The sequence below is a fragment of the Eublepharis macularius genome, chromosome 2 (assembly GCF_028583425.1).
Source record: "Eublepharis macularius isolate TG4126 chromosome 2, MPM_Emac_v1.0, whole genome shotgun sequence".
NCBI lineage: Eukaryota > Metazoa > Chordata > Lepidosauria > Squamata > Eublepharidae > Eublepharis > Eublepharis macularius.
In genome coordinates, this window is record NC_072791.1 from 73,570,421 (window position 1) to 73,588,159 (window position 17,739).

Consider the following 17,739-nt stretch of genomic DNA (forward strand, 5'->3'; position numbering starts at 1 on the left):
GCGGCAAGGGAGGCCGGGGGCAAGAGAGGGCCGCCGGAGGCTGGGCGGGGCTGCCTGGGGCTGCCAGATGCCGGCGCAGGCGCACGACGCCCGCACGGGCAGCGGCCAAAGGCTGCGGGGCGGGGGAAAGGGCTGGCCCACCCAGGACGGGAGAGCCAACCAGGAGCCCGCCAAGCGGCCCGAGCTACGCAGGGGGAGGCGGAGGCGGCTACCCCCAGTGAGGGAAGGAGGCAATAGGCTGGGGGAGCCAGAGGGGGGCGAGGCAACCCTGCAGACTCCCCACCAATGGGGCAAGGGGAGGTGGGTGAACTGGGCGTGGCCGCAGATGGCCCAGGTGGTGGGCATGATGCTGGGAGGAGGGTCCTGGGAGCGGGGGGTGGAGCTGAGGCGGGGAGAGAAAAAAGGGATTTAAGGAGGCTCCGGAGGCAGGTCGAGGAGGAAGGAAGGAGAGTGGTGATTGCACAGAGTGAGAGAGAGGTGCACTTGACGCTGGTGAAGGAGGCCAGACTGCCCTGAGCAGTAAAGGCGCAGCTGGCCCGGGTGGAGCCGCGTGCTGGCCGGTGCCACCGGTGCAGACAAGGGCCGCCCGCGAGTCTGAGGCCGCCCGGGAAGGAGCCTCCGACGCCCTGAGTACCCCCCCTCCGCCCCACCGAGGCCCCAGGACGGACCCGTGGGGACCAGCCCCCCCAGACCCGTTGCCTCAACCGCCAGGGGGTGCTCCGCGGCCTGACAGATGGGATACAATCTGGATTTCCTTTCTTAATAGCAAGAGACTGGGGTGGGGGGGAGACCATAAGGCACTAGCTGTCAGTGACAGCGTGATGTTACGTACAGGAAAACCCAGAAGTGACGTAAGTCCCCTCTAGGAATCATCAAAAACACTATGATTTTACCATAGAATCTCCAGCGATTCCTAGAGAGGCATGACTTCACTCCTGGATTTTCATCATGGTCCCAACTATATGTTATGTTGGAAATCTACGATTAAATCTCTCTACATGTACTTTAACCTTTAAATACAGCTCTGTTGGAAGAATAATCATGGATAGAAGTATTTGTGTGAATTGGTCACAAGTTCATCTCACAACAAGATACAAGAAAGACATGGCAAAGGACAACTACAACTGTCTCCTGCTAGATGGAAAGCTCTCCAACAGGAAACACTTTCCTCTTTGTTTCTCAAAACTGTGGAAGTTCATTTTCACTACTCTTTCTGGCAGCACAAATTATAGGTTATCATACTGTATCACTTGAGAGGAGAAGGAGATTTGGATCAGGATTGCAGCAGTGTGGTGGGGTTGTGAGAGCTAGCCCTAATAGAATTAATCTCCTGGGCTACTATGGGCTTCAATAGAGAAAAGAGACAGGTATTATATGGTGCCTGTGCTTTCTCCCTACTGGGATTAATAACAGCTTCTGGGGAGGGAATTATCAGGAAAATGGCACCTACAGTCATTCCAAGCATTGCTGGATCTTCTGCGATGAAATCGGCAGCTCTTTATCCTGCGGGTGGCAGCCTTCTGAAGGTACACAGAGTTCTTCATGATGACTGGCATTTTGGCATCTAATTCAGCATTCCGAATGCATTCCTCAAAGAACTCTACAGGAAGAGAGACACTGATTGAGGCAACGTAACTTTTTAGAAATTTAAAATTTGGCAAAAAAAAAAATCCAGACCGTAACATTTTGAACATTTTAAAATCCTTCTTCAGTAATCTGGTAGGTGGATTTTTAATGCATTAGTGTTATATATAAACTGCTAAACTTAGTAGACTACAGCTTATTCATGTGTCTGATATCCCTAAATCCCTAAATCCCACAGCGAGTGGAGAACATACATCTGAACTTTGGCGACCTACTTTTAGCTAGGAGAGTGCACATGAGAATTTTGCACCCCTGAACTCAGTTGCAATCCATTTTCAACATACTAGAAAAGGAAGTTGTCCTAAAGGACATAACTGCATCACAATCAATGTTATTTTGCAGTACTCTAGAAAAAGAACACCAGGGTAATCAGCAACAAAATTCACTAAGCCAGGTGCCAGACAGCACTTTCTTTGGCATCAGGATTCAGTTCCTTTGAACATCATCATAGAGCCCTGCTATTTAACAGTTCATTTCCAGATAGTAAAATGAAAGCCCCTGTAAATAGAGCCATCTCAGAAAAAAGATTCTGTCTGCAACCGTTCATCATCACTAGGGGAGCTAGCCTAGCCCTTCACGCTCTGCTTATCACCCATTAAGTGCACTTAGAGGTTTCTAGAACAGAATTTCCCTGGGGCAGGAATTTTCTTCAAAAGGAATTTTTTTTAAAAAAAACACTCTTGCAAGATAATTTTGAAATATCAAAACCAAAAAAAGAAGATTCAGAACTTAATATGACTATAAGCTTGGAAGGGCTGAGCTCTAGAAATTGTTTTGAATGGGGTAGCTAATGCCTAGAGCATGTAAAGTAATAAGAAAGTTCCTCTGAATATGTGAAAAATGCGCTCATCAGACGTGGGTCAAATTCACATTACTCATTCTAAGTCGCATGTTCCCCGCATTCCCCACGCAATCCCGCGTGCCGGTCACATTACCTCATTAAACAGACGCATTTCATTCGCATTTCTCCCGAATATGTGCTAACAGGTTTTCAACGGGAGTTTCACGGTGGCCGTGAACGGGCCAATGCGCAATTTACGCATTTTTTTTTAAAAAACCACCCCCCTTCCTGTCTCTCCGGCCGTTCCGAGAGTTCCTATTGGCTGATTCAACTTGCAAGTGCTCCGTAGTCTGCAAAAGACTGTTTTTGTCTTCATAGCATTGGATTTATTGATTATGCTGTTTCTGAATCAAATCTGGTAGTTTGAAAAATCATTTTGGGGTGAATCCACCCTCAGAACGGACTCACAAAACTTCCTTTTTAACTGTTTTTTATTTCTTTTATTTTATATTACTGTAATATCGAAATTATGAAATATCAAAATAATGACACTCCAAAGAAGTGAAACTTCAGTAAAATTCAGGCACTGAACTGTCCTGCATAGGAAATGCCCACGAAAGCTTCCCACATGCTTCCAAATTTCCAAAAAAGAAACGGGAGAGAGCCATCAGTGCTGTCAGTGGGGGAAAGAGAGGCATCATTATCTTCAATGATGTTTCTTTATAAGGCAAGATCGAAATAATGGAAAAGTGCGCTCAAAAAATTTTTTAAAAATGGGCGGGAAAAAAAGGTCCCGCCCCAAAAAGTGGTTTTCGAGCGGCCGTGTGACCAGAGGGACGCGCGAGAAAGACGGATTGGAAGCAGGAATGTGAACGAAGAGGAAAAAATCGTGGATTGGAGGCAAACGGAAGATATCCGAGAAACATGCGGGTAATGGGTGAATGTGGATTCGACCATGGTTTGGATTCCCTGTGAAAATCTCTCAGGAGAAAAAAGCTCACTTCAGGAAACAAAAAAAACTATGTCAATTCCCACTTTACTTATGAGTTATATGTTGCCTTCTGCTGTATCTGCTCTCTCTTCCCTTTAAAAAATCTTACCAATTCCATCATGTTTTTCTAGATCTTAACCTCCATCCTCACAAATTAGTTTTCACTCATTGGAGTTTTGATAACCCTTTCTCAAAGTGACTTTCCTTAGTTTACTGTCATTCAAATATAGCAGTATTTTCCTACAAAATCACAATATTTGGACCTTCAGTTCCAAACTGTACACCATGGAAACAAATTCTGTGAAAGTAAACTCAAATTCTACAGACAGAATACATTATGCAAATCAAAATACATCCCAGTGTGTTTTGCATAAATGCTCTAATTGTATACATTTCATTTCACTAGGCTTTAGACTATACAAGGTATGGTGTCAGAAACAGAACTGTGGTCAGGATTAGTAAAGGTGAGAAGTACAGATGAAGTGGCATTTAGCAGTTTAGGCTTACAAAAGGCAAGGAAGCCCTTGAACACTAATGCCTTTTTGCAGATACTTACACTATGTTTTTCAGGAATAGTTCCAAAACTATGAGGGCTAGAAACTTCCTTCTTTTCAAAGAAAAGCTCATTTTCTCAGGATTCTACTACAAGTATAAGATGCAACATATAACTAAACATGTAGAGAACTGCATGAGAAACATCTCCTCTTACTTCATTCCTTCAAATGAAAGCTACAGGACAAAATAAGAACATCAATAAAATTACAGAACAAGCTCATGAAAACTGGTTGGATCCTGCTCAACTCTGCTCCGGAGAGTATTTGTTGTAACCAGTAAATGCCCCCTGCTGGAAGGAACTGGGTGCTGTCCCATGAGTAGGTAATCTAGTGGAAATATACATTACAAGTTACCTGGGGATGTTCAAGTGCAGAATTTTATGTGTGGTCCTCAATTCACATGCAGGCTGTTCTTGCTCAGCGCACATGCATGCCTCCGTGCCTTTGTATGATTGCATTTGCAAGTGAGTATGAACGCCAAATCAGGAGGGCAGAGCTCCAATTCAGCTCTGTTTTTGCAGGGAGAACTATCAGGGATGGACACTGTAGAGCAAGTACTTTAGGCTCCTCTGACTTGCTAATTTGCATTTCTTCAAGGTGTGAGAAAGTGTCAAGATCTGCATCTTAATGAATGGATGTGGGTGGTGGGGGAAACTGGGAATTTGGCAGTTGTGAACAGCCTGGGATACTTTTAGTAGCTGAGGAGGAACTGATATTGAATGTGTGAATTTACTCACATGAAGTAAACTGAAGTGTGAATGTGTGAGCAAGTGCGTGGGAAGTTGGAGGGGGGACACATGAGGTTCACTTGAGTGTCCCTAGGTACTTAGTAATATGTATTTCCATCTTAAGTCTGCATGGCCAAAATGGCATTGAACTGAAATCTCTTTCATCACTCCTGCTTGGCTGTTAGAGAGTAGCTTGTTTTCTGTATGGTGCTTCCTTCCAGCAGCTGAGGGCAAAGTAGATGTAATAGTGGTGAGATGGTGGTGAATCTATATGCATTTGATACATTGTGGTTCAGTGGCTGAGCATTTGCTTTGCATGCTAGAAGGTCCGGGTTCAGTTCCCAGCATGTCCAGTTAAAAAAGGATCAGTTAATAAAAGATGAGAGTGACCTGAGACCTTGTTAAATAGCTGTACGTGGATCCCCTGTCATTTCAGGGATGCCCTGTGAGCCAGCCAGTTTATAAAAGACATAAAGCTGTCTGAGCTCTGGTTCTCTTGGGGCCCTCCATTCTTTGTCATGTAAACAACAAGGGAATGATGTCATCTGCTGTATGTCTCATCACCCTCATCTCATTGATTAGCAGGTAGGCTCACTGTGGAATGACAGCGTGGCCATTTCCACACACGTTGAGTAATGCACTTTCACAACCCTTTTGAAGTGGATTTTTTGTTCCACACATGGAAAATCAGTTTCAAATGTTCACTAAAGAGTATTGAAAATGGATTATCCAACATGTGTGGAAGCAGCCCATGTCTCACCCATAATGAATATTAGACATTAAGAACCACGATCAACGATACTTGAAGCAAGGATAGCATATCTGTCTCTATTATGGTGTCTAATTTGCCCTAAGGGTGAAATGGAAATGGAGCGGGGAACCTGAACTAGAAACATTATCCCTCCTTCATTGCTCCCCTTAGACTGCAGGCCCAGACTGGGCAGAAAGACCATAACTGTACCTTTGTAATAACATTCTCCTAGCAGCTGAGGCTTAGACAGGAAAGTGATTAATAGGTGAGAGGGAGAATTTGTGCATTGATGCATCTGTGCCTCAAATGATCTCCATCAGAAAATCAAGGTCATTCTAAAACATCTCTGGATAGATGAATGATTAGAACAGGGGCCCAATAGTGGAGTCTACTCTCCCGCAGTGCAAGGGGAGGGATTTTTTTGCTCACTTTTCAGATTGCTGACATCTGCTTTCATTTTTTCTTCCTTCTCTTTGTTACGATGGAGACAATTCAGGCCTTGCTCAAGACTCTGCAGGGCCTCTTCTGCCTCCTGCAAGCGTTTCTCCAGGTCCATGCGCACCTTCACTTCTGCCTGAATAGGAAGGAAATCAGAAAGTTCATATCCAAACAAACATCCAAAGAAACCAGGAAAAATCCCAACACACTTTACAATGGAGTAACATGGACTCAAAAGTGCATATTTTGTTGCAGTCTGTCCGTTCCTTAGGGAATCAAAAAAAGGTGGAATTGCTCTAGGTCTAATCCTTGGAACTGCTGCACAGGGTGGGATGCGACACAAAACTCCAACTGGTGGCACTGCAGAATCAGAAACATCCAATCCCAGCAGAATCAATGCAGGGTCCTCTGCCCTTAGCATAGCAAAAGGATGTGGTGAAAGCCTGTGCATGCTGACCGATGAGAAGCTTCAGAGAAAGGAGAAAAGAAATTAAGGAGGAGTAGGGAGGCAAGTTTTTTTAAAAGTAAAATGAAATGCAAGATTTATTTTTTTACCAAGGGGGAAGTAAATAATATTAAAACATCTAAGTGTGCTCCTCACCATGCTGCCTCATCACAGGAAATCTGCTTTCCATGGAGGCTGCAGACAGTTCCCAATGAACTCCAGCAGAAGTGATGCTCAAGAAGAGGCTATCTATGAGGGGAACTTGTAGACTGTTTTTTCTATAATAGCAGGCTAAGAAGCACTGGTAGCCTTATGGCTGTTAATACTTGGTAGTATTTAAGATTCTTAAACTGCCCAGGAAAGCATGGCAAAAATATGCCCTGTTCCTTGTATCTCTACAAGGAAAGGGGCTAGAGACATTCTAGCGTGACATTCAGAGAACCTGCTGCCTCTGTCATTTCCACATGTGACATTTTTCAAAAAAATTGAAAGCCCCACCAGGGGTGGGGGAAGGGAATGGCTGTTGTGGGGACAGCATCATGGAAAATGGCTACCACATGAGTCACGAAATCCAAATTTTCCCCACACACACAGCAACCATCTCAGCTTTACTGTGGCCTTCCCCAAAACTTCAGTGCAAAGCACTGTGAGAGAGACTGGAAAAAAGCTGAGGAAATCCCCTGCAGAAATCCCCATGATGCTGTGAGGAAACCAGAAAAAACTTCCCAAAAGCATTGAACTCAAGGCAAATAATCTGTGTGGAAGATGATAGATATAATAAGCAATGCAAAGGGATTACCAACTAGAAACAGTGTGAAAAAGTATCAGATGTAATATGCCAAACAGTGTAGAAAATTGAATTATGAAAGCATAAAACAATGTAGCAAGAGCAGAATACATATAATAAATAAGTAATACATACCATAAATAACGACACAGACTACAATCCTGTTCCCTTCATAAAAGCACCTTCCTGAACCATTCTGCTGTATTATAGACCTATGAGCAACAAAGCCTGTTTTGGGAAAAAATACAACGGGCTCTAGAAAAGGGAGGGCAGGCGGGCAGGCACTGCCTTCTCCTCCATGTCTGATCCTGGCTGGGTGAAGGGGTGTGGGGATTACCTCCTGCTCTGCACCTGATTGCAGCTGAATGAAGGTGAGGGGGGGGCAGGCAGTGTCCTCCTTGGCCTGATCCCTGGTCCCTTTCAAAGGGTGCTGGCAAGCTATAAAGGTTCCTGGCCATTTCTGGTCTTTTCCGAGGGCCTCCCCCCTACCCCGAGAGGTCAAATAGCATTGGTCAGCTCTGTGGCCATTCCCCACCCCTGCATCCCTATGAGCCATCCTGGGATGCTTCTCATCAGTTGTTGGGACAGCTGCATCCCTTTAAAGGGGCAGTGGCTTCATGGTGCTCTCCCACCCCCAGATAGGCAGCTTTGGAAAACAAATTAGGTGTGGCAAGTGTAAGCTGATGGAAGACAGAGGAGAGGGTGATTCCCCCCCCCCCTTTCACTCATCCCCACAGCCTTGCAACCTGCAACCCCAGAATCAATTTTCTCTAGGTTGGAAAGGATTGCTGTGGGGAGGGAGCAAGGGAGAGAGGCTAAATCCTTGCATTCACGCATTACAGGATCCATCCATTCTGTGTAATCTTAAAAGAGAAATTAGAATATATCTTCAGCTGCAGGGGACAGATGAAGGAGGTGAGGTTGCACCTTGAGGTCTTTCTCAGTCTGTTGCTTCTCAGCAGTCAGCTCAGACAGGGAGTTCTGCAAGGCCCGTGACTGGGAAGAGTAGAACTCCCGCTCCTCCTCCAGGGCTCGGGAACGCTCCTCATTCTCCTTCATTCTGCAAAGCAGCACAGAAAAGAGAGTAAGCCCTCTCCCTATGTTTCTCTTACCTAGATGTTTATAGTGTTGCCTGGTAGGAACCCAGAGACTGTCTTCACACCCTTAAATCCCCTGTTGAAGGAGGAAATTCAGTAGCTGTGGTTCATCCCCCAGTCCTGTCTTTCACCTCCACCCCTTCCCTTCTTTTGCTGTACACAGAAGAACTTTAGGTATGCTAAAAGCAGGAAGAAAGCAGGAGTGGGGAAAAACACACAAAAAGAGCCATGGGCCCAATGCTTCTCACTTCATCAGGGAATATAAAGGGTGTAGGGTTGGATCTTATGCACTGGGAGTGGAAGTGGAAGCAGAAGCTGCGAAAGATCTGTATCTACAAGCACCACTGAGCTTGCAGTCCAGAAGATCCAACCTATAGATTTAATCCGTAGGTTACAATCTGACAACCCTGTCAGGAATATCACCTCTCCCCATCTCACCTTTTCTCTGCCAGGAGTTTCTCCTCTAGCAGTTGGCGCATTTTCTCTTCAATCTGGTGCAGGTTGCTTTGCAGACACCCAGCCGCATCAGACTGGTCACCTGTATTGGTCCGGGGCTGCAAGTGGCTCTCATTCTCTTCCAGCATTTCCAGGGTTCGCTGTTTTTCCAGGGAAAGTTCCTTATGGCCACATAAACAGTCAGTGGTCAAGTTCCTTCACTTCCTTGTCCCAACCTTCCACACACTTCAAGCAAACCTTTGTCTACCCAATTGTGTTTATCTAAAGTAGAGTTGCCATTTTTTCCTGTCAGGGGTCCTCAGTTTTAAACTGCCTTCCATTTAAACAGAAGTTCAGCGGATTAAGCTTTGCCAATCACTACATCTCAGTAGAGGGGGGAAAAGTTTAGCTGCTTAATTTCTGCCAGTCATGCAGCTGTTAAAGGCATAGAGGCCCTGTCAGAAGTTGGTAGCCCTTGCACTTAAATCATGCAGGATATCATGAAAACAAACTCAAAAGGAAGCAATAAATCTAAGACAGAGTAAGGCAATTCTTTGAAAGCATCCACAAATAATTAAAATTTACCTCTTTAAGTGACAATTCTAGAGGACAGCAAACATTCTTAAGTTTGCCCATTTTTTTAATGGAAGGGCTACTGTATATTATTTCTGCCTTTTTGCAGAGATATTTTTAGGCAGTGAAGTTTTTACAACATGGAGATGCAGTGACGGGAAAAGACTCCTTGGATGTTCAAGACAGAGAAAGCATGCTAGGACAAAAGACTGCAACCAATTTCACTTTCTTTTTATTCCATTTATAGCCCACCCTCCCCGCAAGCAAGCTCAGGGCATGTCACAACAATATAAAATCATACAAAGTTAAATTTACATTAAAACAATAAAACCACACAAATACCAATAAATACAGAAAGCATCTACCATCAATTTCAGATAAAGGCTGCAATAGGACTATAAAGTGCAGATAGCAAGGTAGCTCTGTCAGTCATATCCTGACAGGCATGGCGGGACACAGGCAGTCAGGAGGCACATAGGTCTGTCTCAAGACCAGACCAGCCTCTAATCTTGCAAATAAAAAGGCATTGTTAAATAAGAGTTTTTGAAAAAGAATCCCAAACATCTGCCTTACAAGGAGCAGAAGAAAGGGAAATGGCACTCCCCTAACACTCTCTGCCACAAACAATAGAATTCTAGCATGTGGGGAAATTGTGTCTTTTATCCCAAAGAGTTCTAAAAGTTGCAGTTCTGATTCTGTATACAAGAGTTCATTCTTTACCAATGCCCATGGAGACCAGGTCTTAAGAGTTGTCAATCAGGAGAAGAAAGATCAGACACCTACTTCCAGCGTTTTCTGTAATGTATCTGTCAGACTTCGAAGCCCTTTCTTTTCTTCCTCCACTCCTTTGAGAGACCGTGCTGTCATTTCCAGTTCTCTGTGATGCAACCATGCAAATGCAGTTGGTATACAAATATTGATTCAAACCATGTTTGCATCAGTACTAATGTGGCTCCCTGTTTTCAGGCAGGATTTCTACATCTAGGATACCTGCATGACATGCTCCAGAAGTTAAATACACAGCTTTGCCAGAACTAAAAATTACCCATGGAACTTAGACTAGGATGAAATCACATGTCCATTGTAAAGTGACATAATGATTACTTGGCAATTATCCCTGTGCATAATCATCAGTGACCTGGTCTGCTTCTCCCACTGTAAATGACAGGACTTTTCCAGTGGTGGCACCTTGCCTGTGGAATGCCGTTCCCCTTTATGGCTCACACCTTGCCCCTACCCTACTCTCCCTTAGGCATTGGGCAAAAACATTTCTTTTTACCCAGGCTTTTAATTAAGGATGGATCTTTTAGCATCAATTTATAGCCTGTTTGTAGCCTGTGAATTGTTTTATGAGAAATGTTTTAAGCTGCTCCATACTTAGTGTTTTTGTGCTTCAGCTTGGTTTTAATTAACAAATTGTGGTGTTTTATGTTTTTAATTATATTTTCTTTTATAAAACAGCTTTGAGCTGGTTCCCTGGAGAGGCAGTATAGAATTTGTCTAAATAAATAATAAATAATCACCACGTCTCCTTCCAGTTAGTACAAAAGAAAATGCCATCCTCTTGTCTACCCCAAATAGATTTTAAAAAATGACAAATTCATTGAGAATAGGCCTACTAATGCATACCTTAAATGAAGCCTTTGTGTTCCAGTGCAGTGAACCTCTGGATACCACTTCCACCCTTCACACCCTGCCATCACTCACCTGGTTGAACTGTCCTCCCAGGCCTGCTCCTGGAAGTGATGTCATCATGCTGCCCTGGGAGTGCTTCTGCACTTCACACTTAACTGATTTGGGCCCCAAAAGGGCTTTGCTTGGAGCCCAAATTGACTTGGTGTGAAGCGTGCGCTCCTGGTGCTATGCAATGACACCATTTCTTGGAGATGATATCATTGTGCAGCCCTGTAAGCATGCACATGCAAAGTACATGCACTAAGAGAAAACAGAAAGGTGAATGCTGGGTCCCCCCCCCCCCTGCCAGGAGGGTAAGTGGACCTGGCAACCCTAGCTGTCCATTAGGGGAACTCATCTTAAAAAGTGCTCATTTGCTTGGCACAAAGGGGGAAAAGGAGCTCCCAGTTTCCCTCTCATCATACTTTGGCCAGAGGAAATGACAGCAGGGGAGCCCCCCCCCTTCCATTGACAGAATCTGGACATTCCTTTGCCTCCCTCACAGTACTGCCTTATAGCACAGAGTTCTCAAGTCCTTTCTAAGGTGAGTTTCCCTGATGTCTGACTGCAAGTCTGGTTGTGCACCCATGACCCAACATGTGTCAGGCCTATCGTGTAGTTTAGCCCTTAGTTTGTAGTGTAAATTTGCCTGGACAGCACAGACAGGGAAAGCACAACACACACAACAGTCACAACCTCTCTCTCTCTCCTTCTTATGAGTCTTCTGCACCATCTTCAAAGCTACTCACACAGTCACTCTACATGCTACTTCTTTCTCCCAAGCTTTTTACCCCATGCAAAAACAGTGCGGAGGGAAGATATTTCCCCATTTCTGCTGCTCCACATGGAGGTATTGTGTGTACATGCAGCAACAGAAAGGGGGAAACTATCTCCACACAGGTTTTACATGGGGGAAGGGGAAGAGTGGGAGAAATGCAGGAGTTTTCCCTCCCACGGCATCAGCTTTCTGAGCCAATTTGCAGGCTATTTCTTAAAACAGAATCCAGTCCCCAAGGTGATGTGTGTCTGTGCAGAGCATGGGTTATGTCCCTGTAGAACTCATAAAAGAAGTAATGTGTAGAGTGACTGTCAGAGACAGAAGTCTTCAGAGAGGGAGTGTGAAGTAAGTAAAGCAAAGCTAAGGGTCAGGGGAAAATGTGGGATGAGTTGATCTGTGTGAAATTGGATCAACTGTAATGCAGTTCAGCGATTCTTCACTGCCCACTAATGCTTCCCCACGCACCAGCTTGCAATTCACATAGTTTGAGATCAATATAGATTGTACCAACATATTGGAGGAGCAAGGACATCACCTTAGCAACACCGGTTTTAACAAAACAAATCTCTTTTGAGCTTTGCTATCTAGTCTCCTGCCTGCCTAATATTCACAATCCCACAACGGTTTCTTCAAGCTCCCCTTTATTTTTAGAAACTGCAGATTCTCAACAAAGTGAAATATATTGAAAGGCAGAGAACATTTGGCCATGTGCAAACTAGGCACAATTTATTTTAAAAAAACCCTGAAGGCCATGACAGTAGCCCAGTTATCAAAGTAAGAGAATGTGTTTGTGTACAATGAACCGAGCATAATGCACAAAGTTAATGGAGTATGGCACACAGAGGCTGCAAGAAAAACTCGAATGCATTCCCAAGGAAAGCAGAAGGATTGTAAGTAGGGGCTTGCCAGAGGCCACTTGGGATGCAAAATGGGCAGAGAGTGGCCAGCGTGGCTCTCACTAATCATCATCGCCTCCTATGCCCACGCTAGTGCTGGGCCCAAGACAGATGGCAGAGGCCTTGGAGCTGGTGAAGGGGAGACAAGAGAAGCAGCACCTCCCTACACACTTGGGCCGCCACCAGGTTCTAAGTCAGGATGCAGTGGTGCCCATGGGGTAGGGCACAGGAGAAGGCAACTGCAGCCCATTCATTCTACCAGGTCCCAAGACCCCTCTGCACGTCAGCTTGGAGCAGTGTAGGGGTAGAGCACTTGAGGCACGAGGACCAGTTGGCTCTGGCCAAGGCAGGCTCTGCACAAGAGGCTAGTGGAAAGATCCCCTTTTCTACCCATCTCCTTTTGTACTCTACCGCTTGATCTGCTCTTGTTCCCCCCGCAGATCTTGTACCACCTCCTCAAACTGCTGCTTCTCAGCTTCCAGGACCTGGTTGAGGCGCTCCAGAGCCTAAAAGGAAGGAAGAGGACAAAAACGCTATCAAGTTTACTTGTTATAAACATTTTAGGCACACAGAGCAGCAAATTAATCATTGGCTCAACTTTACTTTTTGCCAGGGCTTCAAGAAAACAGACCCCCTCCCCATTTTAAAAGCACTATACAAGCATTAATTACCTTATTATGCTTTTTTAAAAGGCAACTTTATCAAAATGCAAACTTTCTTCAGGGGATAGGGGAGGTTGAAATCATAGGGCAGGCAACCTCTCAGCACCATGCTGGGTTGCCAATCCCCTGATGGAAACCACACAATGCCAAGGAACCACTATTACAAATATAAATGTATTTCTATCCACATGTAAAAGTGCAAATTGCAAGGTGCAATGTGTTTGAATATAAAATTCATAAATACACAAAACAGAAATGCACAGTGCAATCATATACAGCACATATATCCTATTGACAGATCTTTACAGTCCGTGTAGTTTGCTACATTCATTCAAAGTGCAACATGCAAAATTTTAGTACGGAAGCCCATGGATAGAGAATCGTGGAAGGTGTTATAACATTCACAGTCCCAAAGTTCAAAATATGTCCAACAACGCCGACGGGGATGTGCAGGCAATTGTCATTAACCCGTTTCGTGAGAGAAAGCTCACTTCATCTTGGGCATGAAAAAATTCGGACTGGATACACTGTGGGCATGAAATTGTAAGAGACAATTACATAGCCAATATTAATTACAAATTGCAACATATAAACAATACAATAAATTTTACTTACAGAATACTGCAAAGTCCAAACTCATTCTCTAAGGGCTTGAGAGAAAGGTGGTGTTAACGGACTAATGATGAATAGACAACAACTGTGTATATAGCTCAATTGGGGCCGAATCAATCAATGTACTAATTAAATCAATTGCAGCTGGAAGATACTAGGGCATGCTACAACTTACTGTCCAAGGTGCCAATTTTCATAGAAAGCAAGAATAAACAATCTCCATGTTTAGTCCATGTGGTGTCAAAGTGTTAAGTTGAAAGATCCACTTGGATTCTAACCGCATAAGTATTTTGCCTATGTCCACTACATGCGGGCAATCCAAATGTTCAATGACAGAAACTTTGAAATCATGATATAGGTGTTTACACTGTTGAAAATGCCCAACCAGAGGTGCTTCTATCACTCCATTCTTAATCCTCGATATATGCTCTTGAATTCTAATCTTGAGGGGGCGGGTGGTGCTGCCTATATAGAGCAAGGGACACTGGCATTGGATGATATACACGACATTCGTCGATTTACAATTTGTAAATTTATTTCTGGGAAAGGAACGGGTCGTTAATATCCGGTCTAGTCCCACCATATGGCCACACACATTACAATTGCCACAGGCAAAATGGCCTTTGGACATATTGGTGCGCGGAGGAGTGGCAGAAAATTCGGACCTGATCAAAATGTCTCGAATGGACCTGGTCCGTCTGAAGCTGACCGCCAATCCCGAGGCACAGCCACGAATGTCAGATAGAAGATGCCAATGCTGCCTTATGATGGAAGTGATTCTGGGGGCTAGGGGAGTGTAATCCAATCCCCACTTGATCCTATCATCCGAACTCCTCACTCTGGGGGGGTCAACAAACTTCCCCTCTTGATTCCATCAGATCGTGCACTCGCTCGTTCAATAACCTGTCTCGGGTAGCCTCTCGCTGCAAAGTTCTCCCCCAGCTCCCTGCGTCCAATCTTATAGAAATATGGATTGGTTGAATTGCGCTTTATCCTCAGGAATTGGCCTAGGGGAATATTGTCCCTTAGATTTTGTGGATGAAAGGATCGGTAGTGAAGGTAGGAACAGCGGTCCGTATGTTTCTTAAAAGGACGCACCGCCAATCTGTTGTTTTTTTCTCTATAGATAGTCACATCTAGATAGTCTATACTATCGGCACTACCGGTCCACGTGAACTGAATTGCCGGATGCCAGGAATTAAACCAATTGCGCAGCTCCTCAGCGCATCCCCCTTGTCTTAGCACAATAATGACGTCATCTATGTACCGCCTGTAACAAAGGATCTGATCCTTGAAAGGATTGTTATTCTCATTAAATACCCTATTGGTTTCCAAGGCGGACATAAAAATATTTGCAATGCTGGGGGCAGCCGCGCAGCCCATGGCTACCCCCTGCAGCTGAAAGTAAAAAACGTCATTAAACTTGAAAAAATTCTTCTTCAATATGATGTCCAATAGGTTGAGGAGAAATTGGGTGGACGGCTTTTGCACGTCTCGTGAAAGAAGGGCATCCTGTACCACGTTCCTCGCCTCCTCGTGAGGAATAGAAGTATATAGAGACTTCACATCAAGGGACATCAGGTATACCGAGGGAGGAGTGTCTAATGATTCAATTAAGGATATTAAAGACATAGTGTCTTTAAGATAGGCTGGCGTATTAGTAACCAGGGGCTGCAGAAAATAATCCAAATAACGTGACAATGGTTCCAGAACTGAATTTGATCCAGAAACGATTGGACGTCCGGGGGAAGGATGTCCTGGCTTATGGATTTTAGGCAATATGTAGAACACTGGTGTTCTAGGACTTGGGTTGATGAGTGCATCCCTAGTTTTTATATCTATCTCGTTATCCACCAACCCCTCATCCAGGACTATCTTGATAAGGCGTTGAATGTGCGGTGTCGGGTTAATAGACACCTGCCTATATTCAGACCCCGTATCCAGTTGCCTAATGCATTCTTGGACATAATCCCTCGTGTCCAGTATGACAATCCCCCCCCTTTGTCCGCAGTTTTGATCACTATGTCCTTGTCATTTTTAAGCATCTGCAACGCCTCCCATTCCGATCTTGAAAGATTGTAACGTTTGTAAATTCTGCCAGATTCCAATTTGGATATATCCCTTAACACCACCTTCTCAAAACTGTCTATCATGGTATCAGATATACTAGGGCAGAATGTAGATTTGTAAGTAATGCCCTTAGGCCCGGGGGAATCCCCCGGTCCAAAAAGATGTCTAAGTCTAATCAACCGTATCAATTTGAAAAAATCTACCCTTGTACGAAAGGCATTGTACTGAGGGGTGGGGACAAAACCCACACCTTTGTTGAGTGCAGATGTTTCAGATGGAGTGAGAGCCCTAGAAGATAGATTAAAAACTAGGTTCTCTTGTATGGACGCTTGTGGCGATTGTAACCCTTGCCTAAAAAAGTTGAAGGCCTTGTTGGTACATTGCGGGACCTCAGATTACGGGTGCTAGAGCCCTCATCTCCCGATGTATCTGTCTCTGAGGGTTCCGTTGTCTCAAATTCGGAGTTCCCTGTAATATTCTTGGCCCACGAAACTCTGTTGCGTGGCCTCATATAGGTATCCTCCTTCCATTGGTAAATCCTACCAGTGGTGTAATCCCTCCTATCCCGTTCAAATTTTCTAACCTTCAACTCCTTTAGTTTCTCCTTGCTCTTGGCAATGTGCCGGGCAATCTCTTTGGTTCGTGCATCAAACTCAGCTTGAGAGACTTTGGACTTCAGTTCTGTTCCCACCTTGTCAATTGGATCTTTCAACTTAACACTTTGACACCACATGGACTAAACATAGAGATTGTTTATTCTTGCTTTCTATGAAAATTGGCACCTTGGACTGTAAGTTGTAGCATGCCCTAGTATCTTCCAGCTGCAATTGATTTAATTAGTACATTGATTGATTCGGCCCCAATTGAGCTATATACACAGTTGTTGTCTATTCATCATTAGTCCGTTAACACCACCTTTCTCTCAAGCCCTTAGAGAATGAGTTTGGACTTTGCAATATTCTGTAAGTAAAATTTATTGTATTGTTTATATGTTTATATGTTTATATGTTTATATAATATATGTTTATATTGTTTATATGTTTATATGATACCGACGTATCTGAGGGACCGTCTCTCACCATATGAGCCCCGGAGGACTCTCCGCTCTGGCGGAAAACATCTTTTAAGTGTCCCTGGCCCTAGGGAGGCCCGCCTGGCGTCGACCAGGGCCAGGGCCTTTTCAGTCCTGGCCCCGACCTGGTGGAATGCTCTGTCTTGCGAGACAAGGGCCCGGCAAGATTTGCTTGCATTTCACCGGGCCTGTAAGACAGAGCTATTCCGCCAGGCATATGGCTAACGCCGGGCAGTGCCCGCCCCCCCCATGAAGGGGGGGTTAAACCATCACCCCTATGCAAACACAGAGGCATGTATGAACCACTGGGCAGCATGAATTGTTATATTTAATGTTTTTAAATGTTTTTAAATGTATTATTTAATGTTTTTAAATGTTTTTAAACACGTTTGTATTTGTTATCCGCCCTGAGCCTGCGAAAGCAGGGAGGGCGGAATATAAATATAATAAATTTAATTAAATTAAAATTAAATTAAAATTAAATGTTGCAATTTGTAATTAATATTGGCTATGTAATTGTCTCTTACAATTTCATGCCCACAGTGTATCCAGTCCGAATTTTTTCATGCCCAAGATGAAGTGAGCTTTCTCTCACGAAACGGGTTAATGACAATTGCCTGCACATCCCCGTCGGCGTTGTTGGACATATTTTGAACTTTGGGACTGTGAATGTTATAACACCTTCCACGATTCTCTATCCATGGGCTTCCGTACTAAAATTTTGCATGTTGCACTTTGAATGAATGTAGCA

General features: G+C 44.3%; 1 protein-coding gene across 1 annotated transcript in view; it reads right to left on the minus strand.

The window, feature by feature from the left end:
* PLEKHD1 (pleckstrin homology and coiled-coil domain containing D1) overlaps positions 1 to 17,739 on the minus strand; it is an 86,529-nt gene that overhangs the window by 7,170 nt on the left and 61,620 nt on the right. Inside the window, exons 7-12 of the mRNA XM_054969975.1 lie at positions 12,984 to 13,078; positions 10,008 to 10,101; positions 8,655 to 8,833; positions 8,047 to 8,179; positions 5,879 to 6,023; positions 1,451 to 1,600 (exon numbers count right to left, since the gene is read on the minus strand). Coding sequence (XP_054825950.1) covers positions 1,451 to 1,600; positions 5,879 to 6,023; positions 8,047 to 8,179; positions 8,655 to 8,833; positions 10,008 to 10,101; positions 12,984 to 13,078 — 796 coding nt within the window. The remainder of the gene's footprint in view (positions 1 to 1,450; positions 1,601 to 5,878; positions 6,024 to 8,046; positions 8,180 to 8,654; positions 8,834 to 10,007; positions 10,102 to 12,983; positions 13,079 to 17,739) is intronic.